The following is a 13,193-nucleotide window of genomic DNA, read 5'->3' as shown; positions in this document are numbered from 1 at the left end:
ACCTGTTGTACCAAAACAAAAAACAGCTTTCGTTTCTCCCATCGGCCCCTCCGCCTGCACGGCGTACCGTACCTCCACCCAGTTTCCATCCACTTCATGGAAGAGGACGCAGAACGGGTCCGACTTGGAGGCTACGTCTCGGTCCAGCAGGCTGGTCGCGGTGACGGACAGCTCCACCCGGGTGACGCAGTGCTGAGGTCCGACACTGCGCGTCTGGCCGTCGGTGGTCGAGCCTAGTGTGTAGGCCATGGTCGGAGGTCACAGCTGATCAACCTGAGGGAGGGAAAATGAACTTGAGTTTCATACATATACCATCCCACACTTACGAGTACTTGGACTACTAGAGATGGAAACTTCTCCAAAAGAAACATAGGATTTTGTTAACTGATAAAGAAGAAGCTAAATTAACTGTTTTGTCCTCTCGGGGCTCTTAGTGAAGTAAAGTCCTTCAAAACACAAATTTGTTCTTCAGAGCAAAATAGTTTCGGAGCCACTAATATCAAGTTTGGTTCCAATTCATTGAGAAATTTGACTCCATATATTCGAGCTGAAACAAGAAGCAGATGGGCAGAAAAATAACAAACAACTTAATTGATTGTTTCAGCTATTTTCTAAAACAAAATGTAATCCGAGTCGTACATCATAGTGAACTTAATATCTTTGTTTTTGGACTGTTGCAGACTAAACGACCAGTCGATACAGCAAAATCAAAAATAACCAGCAGTCCTCTCACAACCATCATAACAATCAAATACCTGTTGATATCTTACAAGTGAGGATCAACACAGTGGACTAACAATTATTTTCATTATTGATGAATCTGCAGATTATCTTCTTAATTAGTTGTTAGCAAAAATAGAGAAAAATGAGATTAAAAATTTCTAACAGCCTCATTTCATGTCTTTAAAAGTCTTTTTTTTATTCAACCATTATTCAGAAATCCCAAAATGTTTACATTAACATGATGTACAACAAAGAAATGCATCAAATCCTCACATTTGAGATGCTGAAACCTGCAAATATTCTTATAAAAAATAGACAATATTTCCCTTTCTGTCAACTGACTCATTTATTAAATGAAACACAAAACCAGCTCTGTTGCATTCGACTCTCTATTCTTCGCTGCTTTTTTTTGGGATCCCCGTCAGCCCAAAGTATCTGCCAGAGTCACAGTGGATAAACGAATGCATTGCAATGATGTAATCTGAACTACAGGTTGTTTTCACACACACACACACACACACACACACACACACACACACACACACACACACACACACACACACACACACACACACACACACACACACACACACACACACACACACACACACACACACACACACACACTGCTGGCTGCTGTCCAGGATAACAAGCAGCTCCTCGTTAGAGGTCTTACGTAACGTAGTGCTTTACAGGAGCGAGTATGTGTCATGTTCACTCTTACAGAATCATAAATGACTGGAAACGCAGCGGCGGAGAGAAAATAAGATGCTGGAAACACACACAGGGCTGTCTGGATGTGTTGCCAGGCAGAGATCGCATTTCCACACAGATTTCAGAGCTTTTACGGAGGCAGATTATCACATACTGATGAGAGTTTGTAAAAAGTTGAACATAGCAGGGACGGACAGGAAGGAAAAAGGTAGACAAGGAAGTCCAAATGATCAAATTCCCATTAGGTTCCCCAGTGTTGCCTTCAGAAAAACTCCAATAAAATCGACCCGGTATCACGGCAGAGCGTGAAATAGACACGCCCGTCCAACACGGCAAAGCGTGAGATGGCCACGCTTAGGGCTGTCTAGGCGTGAAAGTTACGCCTTTTTGTAAGCGTGAAACTTAAACGCACGTTAATGTCACATAACGAAGGACCATGCGACCAAGGTACCGTAACAGACGTATCGATACCAAGTACAAAGGACACTTTTTTGAATCGCAGACAAATCCAGAAGGTGACAACGTTGTTCTTGAGTTATTAATTTTTTTCCCTAACCCCAACCATGCTTTGGTTTTCTCCGAACCCCAACCAGGTGTTTTTTTTGCTAATAGTTTTGTTTTCCTGTAAATCACATGGTTTGGAAGCATGCAGAAGGTTTCTGTCCTCCACGACAAGGAAAACGTGAAACTTCCACGCTTAGACGTCGCCGAGCGTTGCTATCTCACGTTTTGCTGTAGTGGACGGGCGTGTCTATTTCACGTTTTGCCGTGATTCCAAGTTGATGATATCCAGAATTAAACATGATAAAAGACCACACACACACACACACACACACACACACACACACACACACACACACACACACACACACACACACACACACACACACACACACACACACACACACACAGTGTCCTTAAAGCCTGATAAAACAGAAGAGTGTCCATGAAGGTGGTTTTGTTCTCACAGCGGCACGCTAAAAGGATGCTGTCTGTTGCTAAGAGACTAATGTGTCGTAACCGCTCTGCTCCTATGATGTCACGCTGGTAGTGGTGTGACGCACCGAAGACACCAGAGTGAAAGTTTTTTTTTTTTATTCACCGACTTCCCTCATTCAAGCTCGTTTCAACTCATTCATTCACCGCCGCTCACGGACTCGTTCGTTCTCATGCAGGCCTGCATTTACTGATAATACTAACAAAGGCGCTCCATCAGGGAGCTGGTTTTTCCAACAGACAGTGAGATAAACCCGGCTTTCTGTAGACACCTGCTGCATCCCTCGCATTGGACTGACTGACAGAATTAAAACAGGCAGTGCAGAATACCAAAAAATAGAAATAACACATGAAATATGACTTCATGCATGATGTTAAATTGCAAAAACAAAGCAGCTGTAAAAACTCAGATTTAACTATAACTGTAAAAACTGCAGCTATAAGGAGATACAAAAAAAAAAAAAAAAAAAAAAAAAAATCATTTCTCCTGCTCTAATGGACTTTGCTGCACTTTTCATGGCAGAATGTTTTTTGTTGTTGTCTTGAATCAAATAGAAACACAATAATCTGCTGCTACTAAAACATCAATTTTTCCCCCCGATGTGCCAAGATAATAAAACAATTCAGAAAAGCTTGCACTGTAAAAAAAAAGAAAAACCTGATGCAAACTGCAGTATATCCGGCAGCCAGGTCCAGGTTTCATGTTGGATGTGTACTGACCCTGCTGAAGACGTTCACACCCCAGTCACACCGCACATCCACACCCGAGTCACCTCTCTGCAGGAGGAGGTGGAGGAGGAGTAGGGCGACCTAACACACAGGGCAGGTTCATTAAAAACATAATTATCTTTGCACACAGTCATTAAGTCTAATTGCGTGTCCTGTCTGAAAATACTGGCGCCAAAAGGGGCCAAAATAGTGATGAAGTGCAGACTGTAAACAGTAATCACAGACAGACACGTGTCAATTTAAATTTAACATTAATATTATTTTATATGCATGTGTGTGTACCTGTGATTCCGCAGTGACACATCTTCTTTTTTTTTTTTTTTTTTTTACCTCTAACCAGCAGAATATTTAACCTGGGGTGTTATTTTTCGTCTTAGCTGCTCCACAACATCCTTTAGACAACACACGCGCACAAGCACGCATAAACACACACACACACACACACACACACACACACACACACACACACACACACACACACACACACACACACACACCGAGTATAATACACGGGCACATGCAGGAGGAACAAAACGACTCACCTCAGTAAAAATGACGACCAACTTTCACTTGACAATTTCTTTAATTGCCGCGCGCAGCGAGGAGAAATTAAGGGAGAAAAAAGTGGGGGAGAAAAAACAACCTGCGAGGAGACTTTTTCTACAAAGTGAAAACGGAAGTTGACATTTTTGAACCCGAGGATCCTGCGAGGCGCAACAGTGTGTGAGCGCAAATCATCCTCGCAGCGCGGACTGAGCTCTCTGCGCTCAGCGCCACTGACGGACGCAGCTGAGTCAAGCTCCACGGCGTTAACTACACACCGGAAGTTCACTGTCAAAGTAAAAGCGGTACTGCCGGAAAAAAGCAAAGCGCTTCCGGCTTGGACTGTAATTTGTTTTCTATTTATTTAGTCTTTATTTAATTTGTTTGGTGCGTGCAACTGCGTGTGGTTTGCGTCACTGGGAACCTACATACTTACCTGTAAATATCGGAATGATTTGGGGATTTTGTAAATTTCTTTTTTTTTCTATTTCAAATTCGAGATTCTTCCCCTGGCACTCTCTCGTGGTCAACACAAACATTACATTCATCAGCAGTATGAACTATTAAGTAACGAAATACAGTCAGTTAGGGGATCTATCTTACCCAGGTACATATCTTTACTTATTTTACTTGAACTAAACGCTTCTTCTGTCCATATTCAGTATAAAAATAAGTACTTTTGCAAAATTCTGGTTTCTATTATTAGTTCTATCTTTAAACGTTTTTCAGTTTCTTTTGCACTTTTAATTTCATTTTAAAGTGATGCAGATGTTTTCATTCGTCACCAGGGAAAGCACAGGTGTCACTGATTACATTAACGATGACTTGAAAGTTAAGCAGCTAAATGGAATTCAGTCATCATTAATTTAATATTTACATCTGTGATTTAATTACTATAACTTGATAAAAACGCCTTCAGTAGAAAAGACCTGGGGGGAATCTCTTTTGTTAGGATTACAGCGGGCAGTGCTGTTAATGTGCATCTCTGAATCTTTGAAACTGCAACACATTTGCACCACCAGTTCTAACCACAAGAGGGAGCACGTGTACATAAATGAAAACACTATGAGGGCCACAGCTGACATTTCAGACGCTGTTGTTGCTGTTAGTCAGAATTTTTTATTTTGACTTATTTTTTTCTATCAAACAAAGTAAGCTGCATATACAAAACATTTTCAGTATATTTTGAGGTGCAGATTTTGCGTGTGGGATTTTATTTCACAACTATCTGAAGAGACAAAGAGCCTGTTTACAAAGAAGAACAATCCATGTGATTTTCCAAATAAGTTTTGCTCTTTTTGTGCTCAAACATGCATCATAGTTTGGGATTAAGATAAAAAAGGAAAACAGGAATTGAAACCAAACTGAGTTGTAAAAGAAAGAAAACATCTAACGGTATGAAATAAGTTGCATTATTTTACGACCTGAGAACAACATGATATTATTATTATAATAACACAGTTATAAAACTCAAGGAATCAAATTGGCCATCTTAACTTCAAAATACACATAATAATTTATTAACAGTGTCAAATACAAACTTGACCAGCTGAATAAATAACTTAAAACAATATGATCCCCAATTCCTTTCCATAATGAACAGCAGAAATAAATACACAATCTGGACAGAGACCACAACCTGGAAAGAGGATGAGAGCAGAAAACTCTTCCTTCACTGTGACTTAATGATTTATTGTGTATTAGCTACCGTGGCCTCTAATTCTTGTAAACACACTTCAGTGCAATTTGACTCAATCTGAGCCCACAAACATTCAGTATTTGTTTTCTCACCGGAGAGAAAAACCCGACGCGGCCTCCAGTTTCACAGCAGCTCGGGTCGGTTTGTAAACATTCTCTTCACTGATTTTATGGTCATATTTCTATAACACCTGTATCGGGACCTTCAGGTCTTCACAGTGCTCATGATTTTAGTTTGAAATAAATTATAACATCTCTGTCTTCTGCACTGTATTATTTCTGGATTTCCTGACTTTTTCCAACTTTAATTTAAATAGTTTTAATTGATTGTATAATATAGTAACACAAACAGCTATAAACAAGAGGCATGATGTTTTCAACTAGTCTATTACATTCTCCTGAACACGACATCTCAAGAACACCTTGAGGAAATTTCCTCAAATTTGGCAAAACATTCACTTGGACCCACAGATAAACTGCTTAGATTTTTTTGGTCGAAGGTCAAAGGTCAGGGTGACCTCACAAAACATATTTATGGCTGGCACCTCATGAATTCATACGCTGCTTGTGACAAAACTTTACACTAATGTCTGATAGGATGAAACAATGGAAGTCACGACGTTTTCTGTCCAAAAGGTCAAAGGTCAACTTCACTGTAGCATCATAATGTTTTAAAAACAGACATTATTTAGTACATAACTGAGAAACAGATGGGGGGACCGTGACCATGTTCCACATGTGGTCAGATCCTGAATGTGTGACCCTAACCCACTGAACACCAGAGGACACGCTGTCAGCTAATAACAGCAGTTTACTGTTGCGAAACTGGAGGTCAATAAGTGCTTAGTCATACATTTAAATACTCTCAAAAATACAAACTGTTGTGCTTCAGTGCTTTGGTATAATGTTCCACAGAGCTGCTTTTAAAATGAGAGAAATCAACACACTTCAGGAGAACAGGAATGAAAAAAAATGCCTCCGATGGTTTGTTTAACTAAATTTGTAGCAGAAGTCGATCAGTAGTGTTGCTGTGATTCACCTCTGCAGACGAACTGGAAGACGCTTCTCCCACCGTCATCAGGTCAGGTGGAGGAGAAGTTCAGCCTCCTGTCCACCAGATGGAGCCTCTGGGCGTCACTCGGGGACACTTTGTTCCTCCACAGCCTGCGAGCACAGACGGAGGAAGGTTTGATGTTCTCGATGTTGCATTAACACGACACTATAAATCAATAAGGTGTCAGCAGAGAGTCTACGGGTGCCTGGATGAGCCAAAGTTTACCTGATGAGGTGCAGAGCTGGGCAGGACCGCAAGGCTTTAAGAAGGGCCTCCGCTCCACACACACTCACATTGTTGGACTCCAGACTAGAAGCAACAGTGACACACTTTATTGTTTACAATGAAATGAAAAACCTAAACGAGGCATAAAGTACTGAGAGAATATAGCACACAATTAGCCAGTCCCACCCAAAATGCACAAAAATATTTTTTGCTGTAAATTAAATCAACGTCCGTTGATTGAGGTAAAACTCTGTATTTCACAGTTTCTGGACTTTTTCAAATCTGGTGTCTGGTGAGACATTCACAGGGCGGTACTGATGCATCTTATCTTACTGAACAGTAAATTATGTGGAATAGGTTGTGCAGCTGTAAAAAGTTTTTGTAATTGCTCTCACGGTTGAAAGGGGTCTATAAATGTTCTGCAATGAAGGTTTTTAAAAATAGGATGAAATGAGAAGAGACACTAAATCAAATGAAATTGAAACAGAGAAAAATCCAGTTTAAAAAAAATAAAAACTGATGCAAACTGTAAATCTCTTAACATTTGTGTGTCTGTTTGTACATTTGTGTTTATTATTATTTTTTTTTTATCAAACTCACTCTATCCGGGTCAGACTGTGACAGAGAGGCAGAACTCTGGCGAGCTCCAGAGCAACTTCATCACCACAATTATTCCATCCAAGACTAGAGAGAAACAGAGAAAGTTACAGAGAGAGAAACAGAGAATTATAGAATATTTGAACTAACAATTTCTTTCAGCCTTTAGGTCACATTTGAAAGATGTCATGCTTGAAATGAGTTATAACTAACACAAATATAATTATAATGAAATAATCTTTAGTGTATGATGATCGATGAAATATGTCAGGCTTACATCAGGAAGTTGGATTCACTGAAAGCTAACTACGTCGCTATCGCTGAAAACAAAGCTGCCACATGAAGACTTACAGATTCTGAAGTAATAAGAAGATGAATTTAACCATTACATGGCTTTTACTACCAGTTTATGGTCATGTTTTTATTATTTTTTTTAATCTCACCCCACGTCCTGCAGGAGGGGACAGTGAGCCAGACCGGCGGCGACGGCCCACAGCTCCGACGTCCCGACGGAGGTCAGACTGAGACGAACCAGAGACACAAACACTCAGCACATCTACTTCCTTATCTGTGCTGTGATTCTCAAAATGACGAGTCTTACTGAATCTTTCTGAGGTTCTTCATGCACATTATTGCTTTGGACAGACTCGCTGCTCCCTCAGGTCCGATACGGTTTTCTGAAATACTAGATAAAGAAAATAAATGTTGGAAAAACTCAGATATAAAGAGTAAAAGTGTTAAGAAGAACGTTTCAAACATGTGAGACGTACTCGAACACAGCGAGGTGCGTCAGCGATGGGAAAACAACGGCCATCCCCGCAGCAGTGAGGTCGCAGAGACTGTTACTGGACAGACTGGAGGAAAGACCGAAGTTTTAAGATTCATTTTGTTATTTATATTCTTCACATTAAACAAATATACTCAGTCAAAGTAACAAAAACAAAAATATTTTTAAAATATACTTTTCGAAGCAAAGAACATAATGTTAAAGACAAAATTTTCATAGAAAAGCTTCATGTTTATTGAAATTAAATGTTAAATAGCATCTTTAGCCTCGTGTACAATCATCTGTAACGTAGTCTTTCACTGATGTACAGGAAGAAACCGCATGTAAAACTGTCCTTACTGGAGCTCCTGCAGGCGGCTGCAGCTCTTCAAGGCCTCGAGCAGCTTCACTCCTGATTGGTCGGTGACAAGGTTCTTTGAAAGACTGGAGGACAAATAAACACACACACACACACACACACACACACACACACACACACACACACACACACACACACACACACACACACACACACACACACACACACACACACACACACACACACACACACACACACACACACACACACACACACACACACACACACACACACACACACACACCAAAAAAAAGTTTTAATAAATTGTTTCGGAACCACAAAAAGCTGTCCGTCGCCATTTTTTACTAGTTCGGAGCGGTTTGGATCAGAAAGTGACTAATTTGGATGAGCTGGGGGAGGAGCCAGCGGTGGATCTGATTGATCTGATTGGAAAGCCGATGATAATATGTCCCGCCCACCGATAGCTGTAACCTGACTGCACCACAGGCCTGTCAATCAAACAGACACCCCCCCAAAACCAGGTCTTCTTGAATCTTCTTTTCTAATGAATGAGGGATTATTTTCAGATGGACCTCCAGAAAACTAAGAAGAAGGAGTGACTTTAGCTAACAACACCGAGATAACTGATGGACACATTTTATTCACTTTGGATTTGATGAGAGAAGTTGAATGGGAGTCTATGGAGCCGGAGGCTTTTTGGAGCCGACCTCTAGTGGCACTCGCTGGTATTGCAGCTGAAGACACTTCTGCATCGGAACCATTTTACAGACCTGAAGCTACGAACACTTTTATATCCAGTTTGTGGTTCAACATGGTGAATGGACTGCACTTCAACTGTAAAAACGCTTTTTAACTGTAAAATTGAAGAACTTTGACTTTAGTGTCTTGTTCAAGGACACTTCGGCACGTGGACGAGAGGAGCTGGGGATTGAACCCCCAACCCTTGCGATTAAGTGAGCAACCTGCTCAAACAAAACATAACTATTTGACATCTGATCTGTGCCACTTGCACACATATGATCTGCTTCATCTGCGACCTCCATCAGAACAGTCAGATGGAAATTGACGCGCTTTATTTAACACCTGCACAATCCCTCCAATCACCGGTCACCCCGAACTAAACTAACTAAAAATAAACAGAGAAGAACAACAACAGTGACGGGTCAAACGGAGACGAGGGGGTTACAAATCTGACGGACATTTATGAGGGAAGCTTCCTGTCAAGAAAAAAACTAGAGAACTTATCAGAAGGGAGACGTTTCTTAAAGGCATCCAACGATACGACAAAAGATCCGCATGGATGACGACAACACAACATATCACGCATAAAAAAAACTAAAAACAGCAGCATCATCATCCCTCAACCTTGAGCAGGAAGACCTTCTGTAGCTGTCGGACCAACCTGCTGCCAAATGGGAACAGCTGATACCAATAAAGAAGATGATCCAATAAAACAGTTCGTGTGTTCTGAGTGACTTTTCGCTTCCACACGAGCAAAACAGAGGACGAGTCTCTGGTCTTTAGAAGACAGCTCGACCGTGCTGTTAAATGTAGACGAAAAATCCCAAAGCAGCAGATTATTGGAAGTCGTTTAGGAAAAGAAAAAGGTCATTGATTGGTGGGATTCATTGGCAGAAATGGATTATAATTTTCTTAATTAGTGTGAAATTGCTGTGTTTGCATTATCCACGGATCGTAGATTCTCTAACACATCTAAACAGGGAGGGTCGAGGAGAGGCGCATTTAGACCGTTCAGTGGTGGATGAAACCAAAACAGCACTTTTTAGTTTGACTGGTGATATTTGATGAGAAGTGGCACCTACATGATGTCAGTAGCAGATGTGAACGGCTGCATCAATAGTTCACACCAGAAAAAAAAATCTAAGAGTATGCTCATGTAATCTGAGAAATATTTTCTACAGCTGAACTCTCTAAAATATTTATCTGCAGGATTATAACAACATAGATGATGATTTTTTTTTTTGTGGTCTAAAAAAACGTTTAACAATAACCTGATCTTCCTGAGCTCTGTCCAGGTAGGAAGGAGTCTGATCAGCTGTTCGATTCCTCCGTCGGCCATCAGCCAACCGTCCAACCTGAGAAAAGAAGATTCAACTCAGAATTAACAACGGATTGAAAAATAATCTGTATGTGTGAAAAAAAACCAACTCACTCGATCTCCTCTAATTGCGTGAGTCCTTCCAGAGCAGCGACCAGGAGATCCATGTTAGCTTCTGATTGTCCCATCGCCGTGGCAACCTTACTCAGCCTGGCACACACACACACACACACACACACACACACACACACACACACACACACACACACACACACACACACACACACACACACACACACACACACACACACACACACACACACACACACACACACACACACACACACACGTACTGTTCAACCAAGCCACGGTCATATTGGCTGCTGAGCTAGCAGACATGCTTCAAGTGTCGTCAGGACAGTAAAGAGGACTAAATAAATCAACATCTCGTTTGATGCAGATTAATATCCACCTAATTACGATCTGTATTTCTGTACTGTTAAGTACTGTACACTGACATTCGCAGTCCATGGTGTGACCTCGCTGCTCATCAGATAGTAACACTTTTACAGCTTAGCACGATGAGAGGACATGATGATGATTCATGAATATTCTCCCTCCTGTGTGTGTGTGTGTGTGTGTGGTGGGGTGGGGGGTGGGGGTCGTGGGATCAGACCCTACGTATTTATTACGCAGCTCACATGGAGCCGATGACAGGTCGGTATGATGGACTGCAGCAACAGTGGCTGTTATGAGGATTTTGGCAGTGCAAGCGGTTACATGGCATCATAAATAGACTGGATAGCTCGGGAAGGGAGGGGGTTGGAGGGGGTTGGAGGGGGTCATCCGGGTCGGTGTGACCGTAGTAAAAAAAAAAACTAAAAAGCAAAGATGTCAGCCTGGAATAGTTTTTACCGACTAAGCTCTTCATGCTCAATAAATCCTGAAGATTGTGGTGAGCAGGAAGTCAGGGTTTAATTCATGAGTCTTCCAAATCCCCTGGAAAGATCAAAACATATTGAAAAAAAAAAGAAGTGTCCTTTATAAACTAATGTGATAATTGATCAGTTGTGACGAGGACGCTCGATGGAGAACACCCTGTCCTAATGAAAGCGATACGGGAGGAGAGGCTGTCTCTTACTTGAGGCGGCGTATCGAGTTTAAATTCCTCAGCGCTCGTGCCAAACTCGTCCTGCTGCGCTCGTCCAGCAGCGCCGAGTCCAGACTATTTTTGGGGGGGGCAAGATGCAGGAAAGAGACGTAAAAACATAGGAAGCATAGAAAACATTTTCACACGTTCATTCATATAAATGTGTGCCACGGTTGCATATCGTACCAAAGGTCTTCCAGACCGACACACTGCCCCAGCGCCTCCACGAGCTGCAGCCGGGCGGCCGAGCTCCACACGCAGCGGGTCAGACTGCAGCGGGGGGACGGGGACGGGGACGGGGGGAGGGGGGGGTCCGGTGGTTAATTATCATGTTTACAACCTGCATGAGATGCTTGAAATGTTTTACACAACGATGCACGTAGGTTCTTATCACTGGTCTTTGGAGGGTGAGTCTATAAGTGCAGAGGCTGCAGCTGTTGCACGTTAACGGAGCGCAGCACCGCGACGTGCACGGAGCAGGAAGAAGCTACGACCCTCATGAGTAAGTGATCGTCATCAGTTCCTGAGTTCAGACCCTGAACCCATGCGTGTGCATGCAGGAGCTGTTTGTCGCCGGCGATCACGTGACAATGTCGACCAAAACTAACGTCACATCCGTAGTCAGCTCTATAATTTAGGAGGTAATTCTGCGGTTTTATTTCTTTCGCTTGTCAGCCCTGATTGCACGAAGACATTTTCTTATGCACTATTTCGTTGGGAAATAAATTGATGAAGTTCGACCAATTGGAAAACCTCTGCTGGACACTATCTTGTAAATGCTTACTTGACTGATCGTAGACGAGGCAACAACCTGGTCAAACTCCGAGCAGCTGCGTCTCTGATCACATGACCTGATAGGCTGGACAGAGTAAAAGAGGAACATCATGTCATTGTTGTATCTGTATGAATTGTTAAAACAAATCTGAGTCGAAGGAAACCTTTCAAAAGTCTGAGGTCAGACCAGCCATGTTTCTGTGCACACTTCAGGGGCTGTCGGAGATCAGAGCGTTTACAACAGAATGCTTTTTGTTGGTGTTTCTCACTTTAAGTGCTGAATGGATGCCGACTGCAGGAGGACCTCGGAGACGTGCTCCACCACAGCTGCAGTGCTCTCTTTGGATCCAACGCTGCAGAAGACAAAAGAGGGTTATTGTCATGCTCATGAATATGAAAACACGTGTTTAATGTGAAATGGCTCAAACCTGAGAGAAGAGAGGTTTGGCAACGAGGGCAGAACAGACCGGAGAAACTCAGCTCCCTCTGCACCGAAGCTCGTGACGGAAAAACTGTGACGAACGAGAACAAACAGGAGTTGTTTTGGGTTTTTTTACAAATATTTTTCTACATGTTACGTTCATGCATAAAACAAAGTTATACTCACTGCAGCTCTGTCAGTGAAGGACACCGCTGGATGATGCTCATCATGGACGCAAGCTGGTGTTCGTCTACACAGTCCACAAAGCTGAAGGAGGAGAGCAGAGGAGAGGAGAGGAGAGGAGAGGAGAGGAGAGGAGAGGAGAGGAGAGGAGAGATAATTAGTCACTTTTTGGTGGTAAAAAAATGAAGGTTTTTTTGAAGACCACAAAAATAATGCTTCTG

At 42.1% G+C, this 13,193-nt stretch overlaps 2 protein-coding genes across 3 annotated transcripts in view; both read right to left on the bottom strand.

Moving 5' to 3' along the window:
* cpne2 (copine II) overlaps positions 1-3,958 on the bottom strand; it is a 36,413-nt gene extending 32,455 nt beyond the window's left edge. The window contains exons 1-2 of one of the 2 annotated variants that reach the window (XM_069716898.1): positions 3,705-3,958; positions 73-273 (exon numbers count right to left, since the gene is read on the bottom strand). In XM_069716898.1, the coding sequence (XP_069572999.1) occupies positions 73-249 (177 nt within the window). In that variant the 5' untranslated portion in view covers positions 250-273; positions 3,705-3,958. Of the gene's footprint in view, positions 1-72; positions 274-3,153; positions 3,257-3,704 lie in introns of those variants that run through there. The other variant, XM_069716899.1, reaches the window with a different exon arrangement.
* An 843-nt stretch (positions 3,959-4,801) lies between these two features.
* The window catches only part of nlrc5 (NLR family, CARD domain containing 5), a 29,574-nt gene continuing 21,182 nt past the window's right edge, over positions 4,802-13,193 (bottom strand). The window contains exons 41-55 of the mRNA XM_069716924.1: positions 12,976-13,056; positions 12,797-12,880; positions 12,638-12,721; positions 12,379-12,453; positions 11,781-11,864; positions 11,586-11,669; positions 10,559-10,654; positions 10,398-10,481; positions 8,406-8,489; positions 8,050-8,133; positions 7,881-7,964; positions 7,723-7,800; positions 7,283-7,366; positions 6,683-6,766; positions 4,802-6,567 (exon numbers count right to left, since the gene is read on the bottom strand). Of these exons, the coding sequence (XP_069573025.1) occupies positions 6,486-6,567; positions 6,683-6,766; positions 7,283-7,366; positions 7,723-7,800; positions 7,881-7,964; positions 8,050-8,133; positions 8,406-8,489; positions 10,398-10,481; positions 10,559-10,654; positions 11,586-11,669; positions 11,781-11,864; positions 12,379-12,453; positions 12,638-12,721; positions 12,797-12,880; positions 12,976-13,056 (1,252 nt within the window). The 3' untranslated portion in view covers positions 4,802-6,485. The remainder of the gene's footprint in view (positions 6,568-6,682; positions 6,767-7,282; positions 7,367-7,722; positions 7,801-7,880; positions 7,965-8,049; positions 8,134-8,405; positions 8,490-10,397; positions 10,482-10,558; positions 10,655-11,585; positions 11,670-11,780; positions 11,865-12,378; positions 12,454-12,637; positions 12,722-12,796; positions 12,881-12,975; positions 13,057-13,193) is intronic.

The sequence above is a fragment of the Brachyistius frenatus genome, unplaced genomic scaffold (assembly GCF_029030835.1).
Source record: "Brachyistius frenatus isolate BFR_SWC_R1_liver_20210118 unplaced genomic scaffold, ASM2903083v1 Contig_164, whole genome shotgun sequence".
NCBI classification, from domain to species: Eukaryota; Metazoa; Chordata; class Actinopteri; family Embiotocidae; genus Brachyistius; species Brachyistius frenatus.
This window is presented reverse-complemented; position numbering and strand designations above follow the sequence as displayed.